At 49.3% G+C, this 23333-nt stretch overlaps 1 protein-coding gene across 5 annotated transcripts in view; it reads right to left on the reverse strand.

Annotated features, from left to right (window-relative positions):
• RNF220 (ring finger protein 220) overlaps nt 1–23333 on the reverse strand; it is a 228838-nt gene that overhangs the window by 204897 nt on the left and 608 nt on the right. For 2 of the 5 annotated variants that reach the window (XM_075759605.1, XM_075759609.1), the window contains one exon: nt 16470–17210. In XM_075759605.1, coding sequence (XP_075615720.1) covers nt 16470–17094 — 625 coding nt within the window. In that variant the 5' untranslated portion in view covers nt 17095–17210. Of the gene's footprint in view, nt 1–16469; nt 17211–21768; nt 21817–23333 lie in introns of those variants that run through there. The other 3 variants (XM_075759608.1, XM_075759607.1, XM_075759606.1) reach the window with 3 other exon arrangements.

Below are 23333 nucleotides of genomic sequence, written 5' to 3' on the forward strand. Positions count from 1 at the left end.
CCGCGGCTGGGGGGGCCCCCCCGTGCCAGCGACACCCCTGCACAGCATCTCTCCTGCGCTCCCCGGGATGCCCGTGGCACTGACAACGCCACGGCTGTTGGCAAGCAGTGTGCCGGCGGGGAAAGGACCTCTGCCCTCCTCCTTCGCCCCAGCCCCTTGCCCAGTTTAACAAAATGTACTCCCTAAGGCAGGGGCTGCAAAAAAGAGAGGAGCCCCCTCCGTCCCCCGGATTCTTAAGCCTCTTAGAAGTTAGAATGGGAAGGCAGGCAGACAGACAGACAGACTGTGCCAAGCAGCTTAGGAAGGCCCTGAGAAGAGATTGGGCTGTGAGTGGGAAAGCCTGCTCTGGACAGTGGGCTGGATTTCAGCTCCCAGCTTCTCCCAGCCATGCTCCCTGCAGGTACGCCCAGGCTGGACAAACCTCCCCTTTCTGCTTTTTGGGGTGGTTCTTTTTTCACCCGGGACCGGCACGGTGCCAACGGCAGGGCAGCTGCCCTGGGGAGAGAGGATCCCCAGAAAATATGCCGCTGGTCCCCCAGCAGTGAGAGTGCCACCCTCCTGCCGCCTGCCAGGGCAAATGCAGCTGCCACGGGGACCTGGACCACGAGGGGATGGGATGGCGGAACGGGGCAGCATCACCACTCTCGATCCCTCCAGCTTGACCCCAGCACCATCAAGCTGGTGCCCACCGCTCCCAGATAAGGAGCTTTCTGGACCCAGGAAAGAATTGCACAGTCCTGCTTTTATTCCGTCCTCCTTTTAAATGACATCTCAGGCACCGTCAGCTCTGTTAGACCTCTGCCCCAGTACTTCAGCAAGTTTCTCTTTCACTCTTGTTAAATCAGTGGGTGGCCTGGAGGTGCAGAGCTATGATTGCTGCCTCTGGAGAGCCACATCCCCTCTGCCCTGCTGCGGTGGGTACACGAGGCTACAAGCTCCCTGTCAGCTCATTCACGCCTCTCACTGATGTGTCCTGGTGTCCAGAGACAGGCTGCCCTGGAGTCCCGAGGAGCCGGGGCTCTCCTCCAGCCCCAGATGCGAGCTCCCACACCCGCCGGGAGCACGGCCCGCAGGATTTGAAGGACTCACACCAGCTTGCAGCGGGATTTGTCTATGCACTGGGGAAGCACGCTCACATCATCCAGCTGTGTAGCCTCCAGCATCACCCAGCTTCCAGGAAAGGAAATACCAGTTCATCTAACCCCAAAACATCACGGCTTTGTACTCAGGCAGCTGGATCTACCCCGAGGAGGATGAAGGGATCTGAAGGAATTAAAGGGAGGAACTGAGCCACCCCAGACCAGCACATAAATGTCTCCTTAGTGAACCAGCCTGCTAACAGCACCCTCAGCAGCTACAAAAGACTGTTACCCACCAAGGAGCCCTTCCTCCTCCTGGCAGAGCAGGGAGTAGGTGCCTGGCACCCCAACAGCCGTGACTCATCTGCAAGGTGTGACAGCATTACCGGGAGTGGGAAAAATAGAAGAAATGCTATCACCAGAAGAATTCTACATCAACTTCCACAAGGAGCAACCTCTGGAAACCAAGCGAGGCTCCTGCTCCGGCCCCTGCGTGGTGGGGACCACAGGAGTTACCCACAGCACTTCTCCAGCCCTCCGTACATCAGCCCAGAGAAATGTGGTACCCAGAAGCACACGCTGAGGACGCAGGAGGCAGAAGTTTGCTAAAGATACACACGCTACAAGCTGTTCAGGCAAGCTGTGCCAATAGTCTCATTCTTCATGTAAGAGAGCTCCCTCTAGGTTAAACACTCGGGTATTTCAGAAGCCATCGCTCATTTTGGAGTCCGCGCTCTGCCCGGATGCCTTTATCTCTGGAGAGGTGTCTGTCAGTCGGAAAGCCTGCAAGCACCCCAGGAAACGCGGGGTTTGCTTTCCGCCCGCAACCCGGCCTTCCTGCTGCGGGCTCCGTGTGTGACACGCACACACGCGTGTGCTGCGTGTGCCCTCGCGTTGCCCTAACCCACGGGTCCTCGGAGCTGCTCCGATATGTTCGGGTGGAGCTACGCTAGGGAAGGAGCTGACCCACAATTTCTCCAGCCCCAAGCCCAATCTTTACCCTGCTTTGAAACATGTATGAATTATTCCACAAACTGATGAGCGGGGGAGTTCAGCAGAGGCTCTCAAATTCACAGAACTAGAAAAATCAGATGGAAAAGACTTAATGTCGGAAAATGCAGGACCGTTCCCTGCAGTGGGATCCCAGGAGCTTTGTGCAAACTAGTTTTAAACCTTGAAGTCTTTAATACAACTTCCTGTTTTATTTTTATTTTACCTAGACCAGTATTCACTAATAAAAATGCAGCTCGCTGTATACAGAACAGCAGGTAGCTCCCATTTACAGCTGTATATTACTGACTGCAATATTCAACACCCTTACTCTGCTATGCAGTATAATACTCACAATAAAACACATACCGTATTTGCAACTGTGTCCATGCTACTATTGTGATACGTGACACACATTAAGAAACAAATTCAGAACATAGAAAAGAATTTACCATTTACACAAAAAAAGATGCATGGGGATTTTCAATAAGTTCTAGCATAATACAGTATCATTTTTATATCTCGTCTGCTCCCTTGGTCTTGCTGATTTAATACGCCTTTTCTCTTTATAACCATAACACCTATAGGTATATATATAGATTTTTTTAAACATAATATATGGTGCCAGTGTGTATTTATAAAACTTTACCAAAGAAATGCAAGAATTGTCAGACTGACTCAGTCCGAGGGCCATCCAGGCCATTATCCTGTCTCCAACAGCTTCTTTCTATTAATATGGGTTAGGCAGACAATACAGTTTACTACAACCTCATTTTATAACCACGTTAGTGATAATAATACTGCCTTGTGTGTAAATGCTTATAGAGCACAGTGGACAGGGAACCAGCGTCATCCTCACAGGGAGGGAAACTGAGGCAGGGCAGGTGAAGATTATATATGTATATACATATATAGAGATAAAAACTTATTTTTTATATATATATATATATATAAAACTTGATGGAGATTATATATAATGAGGAGCCATCGAGAGCCCTGGATAGCACCACCACCCCCTCTAGCCCTTGTATCCCACCACGCAGCCCTGCCAGGCTCCGAAAGATGGGCCACCGGCCCCGGGGATGCTGCCCTGGGAAGAGTTAATGGCGGAGGTCTCAAGTGTGAGTGCTGCAGGTGTCTGCTTTTTATTCTTTGCTGCTCTTCTCCCAAACAGCCCAAGGATTTCCACCCTCCCTCCTTCTCCTTTACAAATGAGTGTTTAGCATAAGAAGAGAGGCAAGAGGAGCCAGGGCAGCAGGGAGATCTCCTACAGCCCTTTCTAGGCAACCTGAGCAGGCGGGAAAAGGCAGCTGGCTGGAGCCCAGCGAGAGAGCGGGGACCATGGGACGAGTCTTTTCACATCTGGTTAAGTACTGCTAAACCCTCCGACGAGCTGCCTAATTATTACAACACTTCTGCCGAAAAATTAATGTGCTTGGCCGGCTGCACTGGGGCAGAAAGGGTAGGAAAGCAGCTGTCAGGATGCAGGCAGCGATGGGAGCACCAAGAAAAGAGGTTTGCGGTACAAGAGCAGAAGAGGAGGGCAGGGAAGCTCTGCCTGCAGGGATCCTGCTGAGAAAACAGCCTCCTGCCTGCTTTTTTTTGCTGCACGGCCCCCAGGAGAGGAGAGTGCCAACAGAGTTTTTACTCCTGCAAGGGCAGCCCTTGCAAAGAGCTCAACAGAGATGCTCCGCCTACCAAAAATCAACAGAACGACCTGCCAGCACCCCCAAAAATATATGATTATCCTGAGGGCCCAACAGCAGGGCCAAGAACGGTGCTGGACGGACTCCCCTCTGCCCAGCCTCTGCTCACCTCTCCTTGCTGAGCCCTCGTTTCAGTGCCTTTCACAAAATCCAAGCATGGCACCTTATTTCTAGGTCCCCTAGGCACGATACCACCCAGGGAGCATCATTCCTATGCACGTCTCCTGCAAAACCTGCTTACAAAGGGCTGCAGAAAGGACACCAGGAGCTCACGAGTACTGGTGCCCCAGGGTGGCCGTCTCCATGTCAGGTTATCACAAGCTTGCCGGTGAGGAAACCTCTTTGTGCCACAACTGCGGTGGGATTAATCTCTCTCCCTAGACAAAAAGGTGGGCTTATTTCCCGAGAGGTGTCCAAGTACACCCAGAGAGCTCAGCAAAAGCAGCAGCCCGCTGGGTGCCTTTTACCCACAGACATTTGATGAAATTAATGACACAAAAGTAAGTATAAAGGCTAAGACAAATAGAACTGGCAACAACTTGAACCTTTGGCCTGTCCTTTGAAAGTCTCTGGCAAGTCTCAAATCTTCTTGATCTGCTCACTAAAGGGATGACTGTCCCACAATTATTTTCCAAGCATTTGTTGGCAAGTTGTAGGAGGAAAAAGGCATTTCACTGAAGCTGTTAGTACAAAAGCTCAGCTCCAGCAAGGGCCCTGGACTCCACTTCAAATTATAATATTTTAAGTACCTGAAAATAAATATTTTGTCAGCTGCTGAGAATTAAGAAGTAGCTTCGACCTTTCAGAGAGGGGAACCCTGTGGAGAGCGGCGAGCCTCAGAGAGTTAGTTGCAAAACAAGCTTTGCCCAAGCCATTCAACCTGTCTAGCACACACAGAGCCTCCCCTCCTGTGCTCCTGGCTCCTTGCAAGCTGCCCAGAGCCTTCTGGGGGCACGACAGGCTCCCCTGCACCCAGCAGCTCCTTCCCAGCTGGGAAGCGTGCTAACGAAAGGCACTGGAGTGGCACGGTGCTGTAAACTGGATGCTCCAAGTAAAATCAGCATCCCTGAGACAGCGACGGCGGTGTGTCGGGGCTTCCTGGCAGGGTACCCAGCCCGCTCCCGCGTTGCTCATCAGTGCTGTTACTTCATGCTGTACCACGCCAAGTCCAAGGGATTTTATCCACAAGGAATAAAAATACTTACTTTTGTTTTTTAACATGAACTCTGACTATGACCAAGCACCTGGATGGATGTAGCGATCACCTCTCAGACCTCTGAGCCACTGTGAACGCTGTTCGTGCTCCAGCCGTGGCAAAAGGAACCCTCACAAAGCAGAAGATTTCTGGTTTTGCAGCAGAGCTCAAAGAGTTAAACCCTTCTCCCTTCCCCCCAATCTTTCTGCCTTTGGCCTTTAGATCAGCCCTGGTTGCCAATGAGGACTCATCGAAACACCACGAGGCTGGGCCTGTCAGGAAGGAAACCAGCGCGTCCAGAGTTTTGTTGTTCTAAAGACTTTTTTTTTTTTTATTTTATTTTACTGCTCAGGAAGGAAGCCAGAGCCTGCGCTTCGACTCCAAGAATGTCGATTACTCATCCTTCCCTGCATTATTTCTTTTATCTCTCACTTTTATCTACCTTACTCCAAATTTTCCCCCCCTTTCTTTCTCTACGGTTCCTAGCCGCTGCTTTCAGCTGTTCATCCAAATTTCACCAAAAAAAATCTGGCAACTGTTTCTCCAGAATAACTCCCAATGATAATGTTTATTAAATAAGCCTCCATCCCTCCACACACACAACCTTTTCAATGCTGGTGTGACCATCCGGGTACCACGGTTATAACCACTGCCCTAGGACCCGAGCACCCCCGAAACGTGACCGCCACCACCCTCAGCATACGGCTGCGCTACGAGAATATCGTAACCCCTGCTTTAAAGACGGGCGATGAGAAATGGCTCTGCTTGTCCAAGGTCAATAGAGTCCACAGCACAAGCACAACCTACGCTCAGGGCTTTGCCCAGGCAGCCCTTCCCTCTTCCTGCTCTGCATGGCTGCGAGGAGGAGGCACGCTCAGCTCTGCCAAGAAATGTGCCCTTCATCTTCAGTACCCTCACACCAGTCAAGCTAGAAATGTGCAACAAAAGTAAAATAATTGGTATGGGACGAGTTTGTGACGCATTTCCTTAGCTGCACAAAGCGTGGGGCCTGGATCACCCAAACATCAGTGAGCCACTCGAGTACGTAGCAGAGGGACTATCAGCAAGGCCTGTCTAACTGCCTTCTGCTCCCAGGGTCTGCAAAATCCATCACACCAGCCTGGGATTTCCTTTTCTTCTTTGCCCAGCTGCAGCAAACAACCCAGACACAACTGGCAACATCTGGGAGAACACAGACCCAGATGTTTCTCATTGACATTGTAACCTTTGCCAGCCTTCGCCAGGCCATGCCCGCTCACCGGGGTGGGCACCTGGGCGGGAGATGCACGTACTCAAGGGCAGCCTTGGGTCTTTGCACTGTTCCTGAAGAGATGAACAGAGGTGAAGCATTTTTAATTATTTTTCTTTTTTTAGTTTAAGGCCCCTTCTTCCTTGAGATGTGCCATAAAACCTGGGGCCTGATCCGGACCGCACCATACACAGCTTCCCCAGGCTACAACACCTACAGCATCTGAGTTACATGCAAGTGAGGCCAATTGAAGTTCTCTCTGCCCAACTCTGTCCTGCTCTAACACAATCCTTCCCTGTTTCCACAGTTAACGTGTTGTTTTCATTTTAAGAGGGAAAATAATGAGATGGTGGGAACATTACTTCTGGCTAATGGAGACAGAGATCTGCAAACTTTCATGGCTTACTTTTTCCAGTATATCCCAGTCCTGATCCAAATATCATCATACTTATTTCAGTCCTGGACCCAACATGGGACTGGACACCACACATCGGCCAAATTAAGACAGAAATAACTTGTAGCACTTTTCTACTTCACACTCTCTCAAAGACCTCTTGCTGACATTTAATTTCTGGTCTGCAGACTCTCTGCTTCCCCCACTACTGAATCTCCAGGCGCCTTCGACACAGCTTCCCTGAACACGTTAGCCCCAAACCTTGAGCAAATGCAAGTTGCCGATCACCATTGCTCTCCTGTAACCAGAACGACTCTTTGAGAGCGACATTTTTGTGTGTGAACCCACGTAGGCAGAAGGGAAGGAGCAGCTCAATGGCAACCAGGCCACAGGAGCAGACACCACAGGAGCAACGCCAGCAGTCCTGTACCGGGCTGTGCGCTGAGCAAAGTGCAAAACTGAGGGTGAAGAAGGAGGGTTATAAGAGTTTAGCTGCTCCTTCTCCCCTTCTCCTGTCTAAGGGGCACCTCCTGATGGATGAATCCACTCAGGCTGGCAACTTTTTGATTGTGACCATTAAGTTCCTCTGCTCGTGCTCGGCGCGGGGTCACCCAGGTCACTGATTGCTCTTTCATCTCCCCAGTAAAAAAAAGGCCAGTGGTCAAACTGCCGCCGTGGGGAGGCTGGAGATGAGGAGGGAAATCTGTCGCCCTGGCTGAGGACTTTGCTGGAGGCTCACCTCCAACGTAGAGCACTGGTAATGGGAGCCGAAACCAGTTTGCAAGGAGGAGAATAAACAAGAGAAGGAAGCGAGCTTCTGCAGCCCCCTCGACGGTGCTCAGCGTTTGGCGTGGATCCCTCTGACCCGCGCTGATACCCAGCACCCAAGATGGCACTTTCCACCCATCCACGGCTGTCGGGACCTTGCAGGATCATCCACACTGCAAACAGTGACAAGGAGACAAGGTTCCCTCTAGCCTGCATGGGCCAAAGGTTGGCCTGGGTGCGGGGTGGCTCTGCTCCGGCACGGCCAGGCCACCCTGATAAGGCTTTCGCTCACCCAGCCCGAGGTGCCGCACCCTGGATGCCATTCGCCCCCGCGAGCCCTCCTCCCCGCTCGCTCACAAACACCCCCACATCGCCGCCGGCACAGCGCGGGGCCTTGGGCAGGGGCTCCCGGCGGGGAACTCTGTAGAGTCTTTCCCTAAAGGGGACTGGGACAGAAAACTCCTAAAGTCTTCAGTACTGGAGGCAAGGTTGGAGGAGAAGGCAGAGATGTCATCTGGGAGCGGGTCCTTTCCCATCCCGGCACAGCGGCCCAAGCAGGCTCCCTGCGATGAGGGATTACCATCCTACGCCTCCTTCAAGCGAGGGATGTTACAGGACAGGCAATCCCACACATTAAATGGCTTTGCAAGTTGTTTGTTATAAAGTGCAGGGAAACAGTATCAATGTCAGATGAAAACGTTTAGTCATTTTTAGTTAAACGTAGCTTAATTTGAAACAAAGTGTTGAAAAATCCCAATAAAAGAAATGGGTCATAAGGGCAGTCCCTTGAGTTTTACTTGTCGCTCTTCCTACAAAACCCATTGGGTTTGGTGAGCCTTCACCCCGGCGGCACGCTGCTCGCCTGCCGACTGACGCCCCAGCGCTTTTTTCTGGTTTAGTTTTCATCCAGGAGCCGCAAAGTGCTCCACCTTCCTTCCAAGGAACGAGCCCGCGCTCGGGAAACCGGCTGCGCCGGTGTGAGCCCAGCAGCTGCAGCTGGACATGTCCTGCCGCCCTCACCCTGCGCGGGGCTGCAGCATCCCGAATTTGCAGAGCACAGGCAAGGCTGCGGGGTTGTACCAGCCAAAAAGCTCGTGCGTTAGAGGTCTTGTGTCTTTCCAAATTAAAAACTTGATGTTGTTATTCTGGTGAGAGTCAGCTACTGAGAATCGGTGTGGCTGGCGGCGGGGGGAAAGCAAGGACACAGTTTCCAGCTCTTCCTTTTAGGGGTATCCAGAGACACTTAGTGCCTTCCTTTTCCCACTGCAGGACAGCCCGGTATTCACAAGAAAAAGTACAAAACACATTCTGGCTCTGCAATTCAGTGAGAAAGCAGATCTCAGCCTCAAGTTACCAAAAAAGGAAGGTTTTAAAACAATACTGATTGGAAACAATGTCCCTAGTGAGGAAAAATACGATGGAAGTGTCCCACACCTGAACTCAACGAGTAGTTTCACTCTCACCAGGACTCTTTCCCCATGTTATCCATGTTTAAGACAATAAATCTCTCTCTGCCCCACTCCTTCCCAACATTGCTTTTCTCCTCCTTCTGTTGCTCAGGGTACTGCCGCAATTTAAGATGCCAGCAAATGGTTGAAAGCGAGGAGAAAGCGATGGCTAAAGAAGAACACCCCGCCTTATCGCAATCACCATCCATGTTTTAAAAAGACAAGACAAAGAAGGAGAGGAGAGACACAGATAGTCCCCAAATCCACAGTGCTTCTTCAGGCAGAGCCTTCGTTGACTTGAGGGCTAGGTCCCAGAGAAGGACTGCCAACCTGGCTAACAAATACCCTAGCAGCAGCAGGAAAATACTTCAGATGTAAAGAAAACTGAATTCAGGGCGATGAATTTGCCCCGAACATGTGTAACTTGTGAGTTCATACACACAGGGATCGCGCAGGCCAGCAGGTTGCATGGAAGGGGAGAAAGGCACACATACAGATTGCATGTGCAGAGCTACAAAAAAATATACACGCCCCTTTTCAGAGGAGGCTGTACAGGAATCCGATCCCACATTAAATTTCCCAAATAGAAATCCATTATTCCCGAAGAATTTCAGTCGCTTTGCAGAGCTGACAAATGTCCTCAGAAGTCCCCGAATTTGCTGTTCCATCCTGAAGAAGAGAGGTGAAAAATTCATAGGCCATCAAGCAAACTGACATGATCAAAGACCACCAGTGACATGAACTGCAGGATAAAAATTATCACAATTTGCTTTCGATGGCTGCTTTTCTTGGAATATGGTATTCAAAGAAAACAACTTTGCCCCCACTATGAATTTGTATTAGAAATCCATAATAAAAATAAAGCTTAATATTATACAAATGGGTACAGTTCTCTATAGTGCTCCTGATGCAGATTAAGATTAGGCAGATTTTAGATGACAGTTATTTACCTCAGTCTAACACCGTGTATGCACAAATGGAATTTATTTTATAGCTGCAGATATTAGCCAGAAAAGGAGATGAGAGGAAATCTTACAGTCTCATGTAAAATATAATTATGTCTGTTTTCTACTCCTTGGAAGGCAAACAAAGAGGGAAAAATGAATCTGCTGCTAGCATTTAATGGGACTTGTCTAAATGATATCAAACAAATAACAACCAGCAACGATTACGAGCACCTTCCCTTTTATTTTTTTCCATAGGGGAATTCCAGAAACGAAGACTTCGTTGCCTTGAACACTTTCACTCCTACAGAGCAGGATTAGGCCCGTGCCTGAGTATGTCTCTTTCCTTTGAGACCTTCAAATTATCAAAGAAAAAGGAAAAAAAAAATCACGGAGGCACTAATTCTTATTCTCTCCCTCTTGAAATATATGCCCGTTCCCCCCCACTTCTCCCAATTCCTTACGCAATCGCCACCGATCAACCAGGAAACTGTTGCTAACTCTTGAATTTTGCAAGTTAGCAAGTAAAATAATAAAACAATGTTTTAACTGTCAGAGATCCTGGCTCGCAAAGTGCACTTTGGTCATTTCCTTTAATAACTGTAGTTTAGCGGTAATGATTTATAATAGTTCATAATATTCTACTAACTGTACTATATTAATAATACTAATACTTTGCCCTTGCCTAGTGTCTTCTGTCAGAAGATATCAAAGCGGCACACGCCGCCGTGAGGGAGGTATCGCTATATTCCCGTTAGGGATCGGGAAGCCGCGACTCCGAGCCGTGCCCAAGGTCGGGATTCCCGGTCCCCAGCCCAGCACAGCAGCCGCCAAGTCTGCCTTCACTTCTCCTGCCGCGATTTTGTGACAGCAGTCGAGTCTGATCGATGGGGCTGAAGATTTAATGTGATTAAATCCTTCTCGAAAAGCAGGGGTTTGGCCAGCGGTTTGGGGGCCGTTGTTTTGCTGGGAAATACCGAGCGAGATGGGGAGTTTGCCCTGGAATCGTACAATAAATACACTCCCGCCGGCACTCAGACACACAGGGCAAAAGAGGAGTGATAAATATTTACTGTGTCCGTGCCCATCTCTCCAGCAGGAGATGGATAAATACGACATGTAGGTGTTGCTCAGCACGCCAAGGGCAGCGGTTACGAGCCCTGGCACCAAGTCCCGGGGCGTCCAAAAAGGAGGAGAAGGTGCACGAGGCATGGCTGGCATGGCTGAGACGACGTGAAAGCTGGCCGGGTGGCAGCGGCCGTGCGGGGAAACATTTTGGAGGAGAAAACAGCCCCAGCCCTCCCCCTCAAACGATCAATTAAAAGCCATCCTTCTGCCGAGAGCCGGGCGAGGACAGCAAATGAGGGCTGCGAGCAGAGCAGCCGCCCGGCCGGGCTCTGCATGACAATTGATGGGAAGGGGAGGCCGGAGGGGGTGGCGGGGGAGGCAGCCCCGTCCCTCCTCTCACCATGGTGATTAGGTATTCCGAGTGCGCCAGATAGCCCCAAATAACAGAAAGAGAAATATAAACTGGAGACCGGCAGATCCAAGGCAGGCCAGATGGCCCCGCAGCCGGCAGGAGCTGCTCCCATCCAGCCCTTCCCCACTTTAACTGTTCAAACATTTCTTTATCCCGACAAGACAATTAAGCCGAACAGCATGGAAAGGAGTCTCGGCAACAGTTTGCAGAGGGAGCGGGAAGGTTGTTGCCAGAAAAGCAGGAAAAGGAGGCGATTGCTGCATACTCCGAGACCTCCGCGCAGTGCACCTCTCTCCGCGAGGACGGCGCGTTTTCGGTGGCGAGACGGGGATGGATGCGTGGCCCTCACCCCTGCTACTGTCCATCTGCCTGCCCACCCCTTCAGAAAATCCACTACTGCTCCTTCACTCCTCCTACATCACGCAGGGCACTGCACGACAGAAAGCAAATGTTCCACTCGATTTATTTCATTATTTCATAAGCAATGTTAAGCTTGCGATTTCCCATGGTCACGGCTGATTATTATTAGCAACAAAGCATCACTTCGTGCTAGACCCCAAATTTTACCAGCCTCGGAAGTGGTGCATCCCAGCAGGAAGAGTCGTGAGCATGAACGATGGATGTGTGTGCACATGTGCATTCCCCCTCCAACCCATTGTTCTGCCACAGAACGTGAGAAGATAAACCTTCTTCCCCCCCGGCACACGTACACACGTACACACACAGCTCTCTACATAGGTCCCAGCCCGTCAACACAAAGCCCAACACACCCATGTCTGACCGGGTGGGGGACTGTAGAGACTGCCCTCGGTCTAATTTCCAGAGCACTACATTATTCAAGAATTCCAGCCCTGATGTTCATCACCTGAAGTTGGATTTACATTTGATCAATAACGAACCAGTTGTTTCAAAAGGAAAACTACCTCCACACTAAAAATGTTCTTTAAAACCCTAAAGTGGAACAAAGAACTCACTAACATGGTGCACGACCTCTCTTGTAGGGGAGAAACTGGTTGCAGGACAAACTGTCTGTGTCCAGATAACCAAGGTTAAATACGATTATAAAAAATAATAATCAAAATAATGTTAATGGAACCACCCCCACTTCACCCACCAGTCCCAAGAGATGAGCGAGACCCCAGCCTGCTCACCGACTCAATCGCTCATCCCCAGGGCGCTCCAGGAGCTGGGCGAGAGCCACCAGCAGTAGCAGGGAAACTGAGGCTAGGAGAGCCAGTGGCCAGGATGTAGAAGGTCACCTTGTCACATCAGGCTGTGGTCCACCACAAGTCACGGACAACACGTGATGAAGACCAAGCAGCGACAGAAAACCGTCTTCTGTGGTCCCAAGGTCCACTCTGACAAGGTCCAGCTCTTTGCCAAGAGATCCCGGCTTCGGCACGGACCTCTGCCTGTCACTTTGTGGGAAAGTGATGTCATGGTGACTGGGTACAGAAGGCCACTGGGACAGATTTTATTAGAAGCAAAGAATAAAACCAGGGATCTTTCTTTAATTTTTTTTTTCTGATTTTAAAACAGGGCTATAGATCTCTTTTGCAGAAAGGAACATGCCATTTATTTCCACTCCTTTTAGGAATCTCAACTATTGTACGCTTATTAAAGGAAACCCATAAAATATGTCTCCCAGTGTCTTTAACACATGCTTTACAAGAAGCCCCTAAACTCTAACAAACGGCATTATTTTTCTCAGTAAGCACCTACGAGAACGGGCCCATCCAGCACACATTACGTCTGCTTCTCCCTGGAAAGGCTCCGCTTTTCTACGCGCTCCCTGTACGCTCCATCGCTCCGGATGTCCCGAGTACCTGCATTTTACAGCGAGAGACAACTTGGCCAAACGCAGACATCTCAGCCCAATTTGCTGAGTAACAAGGAGCCCAATCCCACGCAGATGCACCCCAAAGGAGATGCTCTCCCTTCGTGGGATGCACGGTTAGGGGCACCGCTGGCAAAAACCACCCTGCTTTAAAAGTAGGGAAAGGTTCACCCGAAAGACTGAGCAATCTCTACTCCACAAATAGATATCTTACAGGGCCAGCTGCTAATCTGGGTTACATCAGCACATCTCCCAAATAATTTTACTGAATTCTGCGAATTTCCTCCACCGGTGAAAAGAAGATGAGACTTCGCTCCCCTGATGCAGAGGACAAAATAGAGCAACTTCCAAACACTCCTTGAGACGAAAATGCCTGACTTTGGATTCTCATTTTGCTGCAAAGTATCTCAAGCATAAACCTATTTTTCAGTAAAATTAAAATTCAGTGCATTGAATTCCTTTTTTTTTTAAAAAAAAGTTTCTTAGAAAATCACCATTTAAGCTGTGGGGTAAAGCAAACATTTTAATGAGCTATTCAAAAAAGGTTCTTGTGCAGTGGTACAGAAGAATATGCAGTGCAATCACAGTAATTCGCCTTCCATGTAACACAAACCCTTTCAGGAATCTGAAAAATACAACTAAAGGATTGAGCTCTGCAAATCTGAAAAGCACGCGTGAGACACGAAAAGGTGTTGCTGGTCTAAGAAAATTTTACAGTTTTTCCTCGCTGTTGTAGAAAAACCTTATTACATTTTTGCCTAGAATCTACAGCCACCTACCTGCAAGATTCTCCATCAGGAGCACAAGCAGGCAGTTTTTACAAACGGTTACACATAACAATCATACGAGGAATCCACAAAACTTCTCAGGGGCCAATAATAGGAGACAACAACCCCCCCAAAGTACGCACTTATATAGAAACTCCAAATATATGTATGCAGATGTCAGTGCAAAACAGGATCACGATTATATCTGCAAACTGCGATCTCTCGAATTCCTCATTGCGGAAGTTTTTCTCTTCTAATGGTCAACATCAAAGATCATTAGGATCCTCTAAAAAGCTCCACCGCTCGCTCTCTCGGTCTCCAGCAAACACACCCATACGTGCGTATGCACACACCAAATAAACTCGCCGTGTTAATGGAGCGAAGTTTCCATGGTGCAGTATCTATATGTGATGGGAATATGATACAGAGCCAACAGACATATTTAGTGTACACTGTCCTGGTAGTTACAGAAGAATTTTAACGTCGATAAAATATCAGGGATGTTGCATTTGCTCAGCTCTACTGTGCAGCAAAGCATCTTAAAGAAATTTAACCATACGGGTAAGAAAACCCACAAAACAAAACACCTTCCACTTCTGCCCAAGTTTTCCAAGCTGCCTGCAAAGTTTTTATTCTGCTTCCTTTCCGCGGCAAGTCCCCTGCCGCAGCGCTGGGGGGGAGCTGGGTGTCACCGTGCCTGCCTCTCGCACGCGCCTGTGCAAAGCCCCGTCTGCTCCCAGCAAGGAGAGGACCCACGTTCGGCACACGCTGTTGGCACAGGCAAGGCACGGCGGTGGATGTGGGTGCGTCTGTCTGTCCGCAGCTGCGCTCCATGCGGTCTAATTCATTTAACAGATTTACTTCTTTAAATGGGGTATCTGACAGGATTTTGCTAGCAAGATCCGTAGCAGCTGATGCGCTCTAAATTCATTTAGCTAGCGGACCCGCTCCTCTGCCGCTATCTCCCGGAGTATTCTTTCGAGCAAGCTTCATTTCCACAGCCAGGTTATATCGATAAGGGAAAGAGCATCGACAAAGACGTCTCTAAGCCTTGCCATCTCACCTGCCTCCCCCCCAGGAACATTATATCACCGCCTTACACACATACACATCCATACATGCTCCCATCTAGAGCCGCTTCCCCTATGGACCCAAAAGAAGGGAGAGGAGATGCTGAACAATGAAAGGCGCTTACGGCACAAGAAGTAGCACGGTCGGGGGTGGATCAGGAGAGGGGGGAGACAGATAAGAGCTCGTATTCGTAGTGCAAGAAATACACGGCTTCTGCCTTCAGTGGGAATCGTCCTGCCCTTGCAAACGCCGATATAAAAGACACACTTGCAGCATATTTCAAAACCAAAGAGCGATGGATTTACAAGGCAGGTTGATTTTATGATGACTTTTATTGAAAAGGTACGCTGGGTTTAGGCAGATGCCTTTTAGCGCCAGTAAGTTAGCACAGTGCCTAATTCAAGGAGACAGCCTGAGGAAGCAGCGCCGACAGGGGAGAGAGAGCCACAATGTCTCTATTACTCTCCTCGGCACCATAAAGCAGAGAAGAAAAAATCACATCTGAAAGGGAGAGGAAGGAGCGGGGCAGCGGGTTTTCCTTGCAAAAAATATAGTCATAATAACAACAACAACAACAACAATAAAAGGATTTTCTAGGAAGAAAATTCAACAGAACAAAGGAACCCACATGAAAAGCAAACCACTCGCTCCTCGGTCTACATGTCTGGGTTTACAGGAAAACTCTAACCATAAGTTAGCGCTCTTCTTCGGGGTACCACTCTGTACCCCCAGACCACTCCCCATCGCGGGTCACCTCCCGGCTCAGCAAAGCTGGAAGCCTGCCCTTCCCGGAGGCCAGCTCTGCCCCTCTGCGTGGGCAGCACCACAAGGGACGAGGTGGTGGGGGAGCAGGGAGTGACAGTGGTGAGCATGTGGACTGGTTCCCTTCAGTGCGACCACCGATCTGCGAAAGGGCACATCACATTTTGACAGGCACCGAAGGGGAGGAAACACTCAGAGAAAGCACGCGGTGCAGCAGCTGATTGAATTGTAAGAACGGATTTGGGGTTGCGTCTCGAAGAGGGAGCTTCGGTGGCCAGAGATATTCTTAAGTTAACCAGAGGAAAAGTCACTTTTGTCCTAACCTGAGGCACGAATCCTGAAGGTGATGCATTTGCTCTAAGAATGGTGTGCATGAAGAAAAGGTCAGAAAGAAATACCCAAAGAAGCAGGGGATACGTTTTTGCTGCTTGGGAAAGTTTCAGGCTACACACCCCAGCTGAATCTCTGTTCACACAAATCTATGTACCAGCACCTACAGCCTCGCACTGGGGCACGGACGTCGTTCTGCATGGTCAACCTTGTCTCTCCAGCTGTGCGCTGGAAGACGATTAGTTTCCTTCAAGAGCACCTCACCTTAAAGCCTGTCAATGCCCGCTTAGAAGCGACAAGGCAATACTGCGTGGCCGAGCCTGGCAGGCAGGAAAGGCTGGTTTTCCTCTGCCACCAGCAAGAACCACCGCGCTGCAGGACAATCACCTGTTGAGTATCTCAACAAGGCACAACTAAAGAAGAACCAACAAGTCAACGGAGGTACTTACATCTGTCACTTCGGTCTTCGGGACTGGATGAGGTCTCCCGGTCAGAAATGAGGCCAGAAACGGCAAAGATCTTCTTCCCCGTATCATCAACTTTGAGGGAGCCGGGGGAGCTGGAGGGGAGCTGCGTGCCAAACTCGTACTCCTTCCCATCAGCGTCCGAGAAGCGCAGATGGGGTGAGTCAGTGTCATGGCAGTTTTTCAGGCGCTTGGCCGGCGTAAAGGCTGACTGGTAGCTCTCCCGGTCTTCAGTAGATGCAAAGGGGCGGAAAGCCCCAACGCCGCTGTGGTTCAACATACTGATTGGGGTGCAGTCCAGGTTGGGGGGCGCAAACTGGGGGTGGAGGTGAAGCAGGGACGGAGGAAAGTCACGGTTTGCAAATGCTCCTGGCACCCCGCCTTGCCGGTGATACATGGAGGCAAAAGTGTACGAGCCATTGGTAAAGGGAATATGCACGTCCTTATCTGCTGACACGGGGACCCCGAAAGGCCTCGGCTGCTGGCAGGGAATGGAAGCATCGCGGCTGGCTTCGGCGGTGGAGGCGAGAACCATCAGTGCTGGGGAGGCCAGCGGGTTGGGGAGGTAGGGTGAGTTCTCCATCTTGAACGCTGCCCGGTGTAAGTCCATCGGAGTCTCTTTCCTCAGCGGGATCACAAGCGGAACAATCTTCCCTGGAAGGAAAGGAAAGCGGCGCCTGGGAACGGAGCAGGGAAAATTACTGGAGCATCATCACCCTCCGAACGCTGCAAGGAAACAGAAAAGAAAAAAAAAGACAACCAGTTAGGTTTCTGCGCTCATCTCTCTGGGACACTCCAGCAGCAGGGTGGCCACATGTGTTACAACCCACCGGCCGGAGACGCGCCACTGTTCTCATTCAAGAAAATCAATAGACAACTTCACACACTAGTGGAATCAGCTCTGGCCCTCCAGGTTAAAGGGTATCATCCAGTGCAGATGAATGAAAGGCAAACCAAACATAATAACACGCAGATTTAATAACTCACTAATAAACAAGGTTCGGTCTAAAATTAAGATAGTAACTCCAAATTATAATTGCAATTTTATACGGCAAAAGAGGCATGCACATATAATTGCAATAAACCCACACATACACACATCGCTATTTCCTTGGCGGGGGGGCAGCGGAGCCGACATAAAAATACCTATTGTGCATAGGTACCCAAATAAGCCAGCGTACGTGGTTATACTGTACACGATGCCTAAGACATACATAACAGACATGTACTTTCTCTCACGGCATGTGTGGGTAGGTAAGTGCTCGCACACACAGTAATTGATACCATCATATACATATACACACCGTTGGAATGTAGTAACGTGCCTGCCTATGGGCGCGTGTGTGTAATACACAAACACCCACGCGTGCACACACGCTCCCTATTAGCCAAAGGAGAAGAGACTCCCCCAGTCAAATGCCTGGCGTCTCTGACAATATTTAAAATCATAATGGGTGCTTCTGCCATCTGATCTCTGCAAGCGTCTCCCTTTCGGGTCGGGGACAAGAGAGAATGGATCAGTAATTTTAGTTCCTAATGCACTCACTCTTAAGTAGATTTGTAAACTGCCCTGGATGTGCCATTAACATTTAGAGGAAAATGTTAACAAAATTTCTGCCTCGCATCTTGCTGAGCCTCCTAGGTTGGCTGCAGCCACCCAGCCAGCCACAGCCCCCTCCCGGAGTGAGAGAAGGGAAAATGCTCCTTTCTGTATCTCCCCCAGTTCGCTCCGGCTTTTTGTTTTGTTATTTTCTCCCCCAATCAATCTCGTGTCTTTTCTTTTAAGCTTCCGCCGCCTGCCATTCAGGCCCCACAACCCAGCTTAAAATACAAGGACTATAACTTTGAAACAATATACTAGCCGCTGGAGCTCAAAGGGCCAGAAAAATCATATAATAATAAAAAGCTGTTACAAATTGTGCCTCTTAAATCCAGAGGGTCAAACATCTCAAATAAAACTTAGTGAAAGAGTGTCTCCCTAATGGAGTGCCTTTTGTACTCCATGAATGAGGGAGCCTAGGTTAACAAAGTGTATGAAATCCAGTCTGTGGCTTTAATGCAGTTCAGTGATAACATTTCCTCTCTCCCATCCTGTACCCAGCCGCTCCACTGACTGTTATTAATTGTGAAGATGAGTGGACATCATCTCTCCGCTTCCTCATTTGGCACCCATCCTTACAGACATCATTGCTAAATTATCAGATTATGTATCTCGCATTAACGGATTTGCTCTCTTCCAAATTTTAAATAACTTTCCTGTCGAGTTCTCGCCACGGAGAGCGAGGGGCAGAGGGAGAGCGAGGGATGCCAAGGGCATCCTGGTCAGCGCTGCAGTCCTGGGTACACTCGCTCAGCTGCTTCACGCGAGGCTGATCAAAAACTGGAGGTCGGGAAACTGCAGCCACTGGCAAATTGGGAGTTGCTGGGGGCTTATGCAACCGTCCAGATATCTATATACACACCTCTGATTATATACCTAAAGAGATGCATGCAAATGAGCCACCATGCTCAGAAATAAACAATTATTAGCATGGAAGTGAAACTGAGCAGCCATGGGAAAACACGGATTTCCAGGGGGGGAAAAAGCAACCTCCTCTGCCTCCTTTTCTATTTTTACTTGCGCTATCACCCCATTACGTTAAATGTATTTCATAAATTAGTAATCTGGCCGCAACACTTGACACTCCTGTAGGATACTGTGAATCACTGCGGCCGTTTATTCGTTTGCAAACTTCATTACACTGGGAATAAATCAACACATTACAATATCTTGGCCAGCCAAATTTAATTTTTTTTCAGCTCCCACTTCCTTTTTCGTTCTCTCTCTCGCTCCCTTCTCGCCCAGCACCTCCCCACCCTCAGCAACACAGACAGATTAGACTGCGGCGGACCAGTCATTATGAAAATCTATCGTTAATACACTCCCAATGTCAAAATGTCATAGGTTTAAATACAGAACCCAAAAATAAGAAAACTAACTGACCTTCTTAATTAAAAAAATATGGATTGCAGGGTAATCAGCTGGAGGGAACATTTGGGTGCCGGGAAGGCAGTGGGCACAGGCGGAGTGAGGAACTGCTACTTTTCTGCCTCTATGCTGATTTTTTTTAATTTAGCACCTCGCGCAAATCCAGATTAAAATAACTCCAGCTATTGATCCGAGCAGTGGAATTGACATTAATTTTAGTTCACTTCTCACTTTGCAAAGGGATCAATAGGAAGTAATAACAGCTGACATCCCCGCTGAAAGGAGGAGAAAAGACGGGCTAGAGACAGAAATCGAAAAGCAACCAAATAAATCAGCAGCTACTTTTCCACGGCATCAGACAAACTCCAAACAGATTGCAAAAAGTCTTTGTTGAATTAACTAAACAAGGAGTAAGAGGGAGGGGGGGCTGGAGATCAATCTATGAAGCTACATAAACTGTCTACCAAGTATGAAGGTTAGACGGCCAGACTGAAAACAAAGTCTAATTTTTTTTATTATTATTATTTTCATGGCTACCTATATGCATAGTTATTGGGTTTTAGAGCTACCCTGTTTAAGGTGTACACAAATTACCTGTGCCATCGTGCATGTCACTAATAACAAGGCTAAACACGCCACAACCAAGACAAATTGAATCAACAGCCTTTAGCTCTGAACCATTAAAAAAAAAATCTCTCACCAAGGAACAAGTTGTAATCAGTTATCTCTGCCTCAGTGTTGGTTCCTCTGCTTATGGAGGTTGTAGCACTGTGCTGAATTAGTTAGGAAGAAAGTCTGATAAAAGTAGGAGAAGCCATGACAGAGCTGGATTTAGCAGGCATCGCAAGCACCCAGCAAGTGGAGAAAACAGCAGTGACCACTGGGTATAAGCGTAAAACCCACTTGCTAATCAGCCTGCAAAGAAACACACACATATGCATGTGTGCAAGCACATGCACACTCCATACACGGCCACCAAATCTGCAAATCTTTTACTAAAATGTTACTCAGAGTTCCTGTTACTAAATCACCTCTCTGCTATCGATTAAAATAAATAAAACACACCACTCTGGTTTCTACAACAGGTTGCATTTTTGTGGTCTCTCAACCATTTCCAAATGCCAGAGATTGAAATAATGGGGCAAATTAACATTTTTCTCCCTCCAGAAACAAAGTTTTCTTGGGGAAAAAAATTAATTAACAAGCTATGGGGGGAAAAAAAAAGATTAGAACAATAGGAAACCCAGGAAAATTGATGATGCATGTAAATTAGGAAAGACTCAGAAAAAATCACAATATCCATTTACATTAAAAAGTTTTTTCCCCATAAATGTCAAGTAGGAATTTAGAAATATGCTCTGCGCAGAAAAGCCAAAGATTATAAAACAAAATAATGCCAGCTGTTTGGGGATTTAAGTGCTCAAATGGATTATATATTTGAACCAAACTGGATTTCCTTATAATAAATAAAACAAATGCAAGCTCGAAAGCCAACAAAGGAGAGCTCTCATCACTGGATTAAGATACAAAGGAAAAACAGTTAATTTTTTTCCAACGCGTGAAATATGCCAACTGCAGCCGCACACCCGGGCAGCTGCTGTGAAAACCGGTTTAAGGGCAAAAGAGAAAAAATAAGAGAGCGGGGAGCGGAGGAGCCGGCGGCGGGGACGGCCGGAGCGGTCGGCCCCGGCCCCGGCCCCGGCCCCGGCCCCGGGCGGCTCCGCCGGGCAGGGCAGCCCGGCCTCTGCCCCCTCGTCCCACACTGCGCGCCCGCTTTTGTTTTGCTGCAAACTTCTAAGGAAAAAAAAAAAAAAAATTTTTTTTTTTTTTTTTTAAGAAAAAGGGGGGGGGGGAACCCCCGGGCGAAGAGGGTGCTCCCCGCGGCGGCGGGCTGCAGGAGGGAGGAAGCGCCGGGGGGCTGGCAAGAGGGGGGAAAAAAAAAGAAAAAATTCAAGAAGGAAAAAAAAAATACAAAACAAAACGAACCGAGGGGTTTGCTGGCTGCTTCGCCCCCGTCCCGCGCCCCCCGTCCCCGCTCCCAACTTGGCGAAATCCGAGCGAAAATCGCGGGCGGCGGCGCCCCGGGGGAAGCCCCGCTCCGCCGGGCAACGGGCGCGCCCCGGCCCCGGCCCCGGCCCCGGCCCCGGCCCCTCCGGCAGCGCCCGCCTCGGCGCGGGAAACCAACCGGGCTGGCACCGGCCGGCCGCCCCCTTTACCTCCCGCTCCCGAGTCTTCTCCCGCCCGGGGGAGGGGGTGTGCTAAATAAACCCAAATAAAATAAAAGAAGAAGGGGGCGAGCCCCGGGCCGGAGCCTACCGACGCCGCCAAGCCCCGCCGCTCCGCTCTCCCCGCCGGCAAATTAAACAGGTGTTTGGCGGTCCGGCGGGGCCGGGGCTGCGGGCACGGCTCGGCTCGGCTCGGCACGGCCCCGCGGTCCCGCACGCCTCGCCGGGAAGCGGCGATCGGGGCGCAGCCGGGGCTGCTCCGCTCCGCTCCTGCCTCCTCGGGAATTATTCACTGCCGGGGAGGGCGGCGGGAGGGGGCTCCGGCAGCCCGGTCCGTACAGCCCGTTAAGTCGCCTTCCCCCCCCCCCCCCCGCCGCCACCACCACCACTTTTTCCTCCTCCTTAAACCCCAAGTCACAAAGATCATCAAACGCGAAGATGACCAGAGTTGTTTGGATTTATTGCAACAATCACTTACCATACACATTTCCTGTGTGGAAGGATAAGCATTCAATACAACTCTTTAAGTAGACAGTTCCTAATGATTTCATTGTGGTCAACCAGATGGTTTTTATGTATTTAGATCTGAAGGTGAAGAATTATTTTCCATGCTTCCAACCTATTTACAGACTTTCCTGGTCTAGAGCTGGGGTTGTTGATTAAAAGAAAGAAAATCCTGCGATTTCTCGATCGCATTGCTGGAAGATCCAGAAAGTTTTCTAAGGGACCTAAAGCGAAAACACGGATAATTCCTTTCACCTCTTCTGGCTTTCCAAGCTACGCAATTCACATGTGGAGTAATTTTAGCTCATTCGTTGAATAACGCTGACAATTTAAACCGCCTCTCTACCTTTGTTTTATCTGCAATACCAAACCCAGAACAACACCGCATGTGAGATCCAGGCGTTCGGTTCCTACCTGAAAGCAGTCGGGGGGCAAGGGCGGCAATCTTTTAGGGATGAAGGACCCGAGGAGGGGCGAGGATGGTGGACAAACTTCAGCCTCGTCCAAAATTAAGCTAAGTGGCGACTTAACAAACGCGCGTTTAAAAAAAATCATTCGGTCTTCGAGCGGGGATCGCGCATTTTTGGTACGGCTTAAAACTAAAGTTCACACGGGGACTGCACGACTGCAAAAATGAAAGCTTCGGAGTAAATAAAATTACTGGCTGTTCAGTGTTTCTTGAGCGCACAGAAACCCTGGCGGGTTTTGGTTTTTGTTTTTGTTTTTTAATATATACTTTTATTGCAAAATAAAAGCCTTAGTTTGTGTATTTGAAAAAAAAAAAAAAAAAAAGAAAGAAAACAAAACCCCCAAACCCTAGGTGGGTGGGTGCGTGGATCTGCTTATTTCCTTTGAAAAAAGTTTTTGTTTTGCAGCCGCTGGGAAATGAAATTGTCGCTGCCCAGAGCGACCGCGGAGAGAGCGAGGTCCTGGGCGCAGCGGAGGGAAGCGAGGAAACAACTCCTGGGGCTGCCCCACCAAAAAAATAAGGAAAAAAAAACAAAAGAGTTTAAAAAAAAAAAATGTATTTCAGAGCGAGGGATCTGTGCCGGTCTCTGGGTCCGGCCGGGTCCCCCCCGCCGTGCGCAGTCCCCAGCCGGGCTGCCGCGGCGGTCCCCGGCACCTGATCCCCCTGGTGGGTACCGGCCCCCC

This window comes from Balearica regulorum, chromosome 8 (genome assembly GCF_011004875.1).
Source record: "Balearica regulorum gibbericeps isolate bBalReg1 chromosome 8, bBalReg1.pri, whole genome shotgun sequence".
NCBI classification, from domain to species: domain Eukaryota; kingdom Metazoa; phylum Chordata; class Aves; order Gruiformes; family Gruidae; genus Balearica; species Balearica regulorum.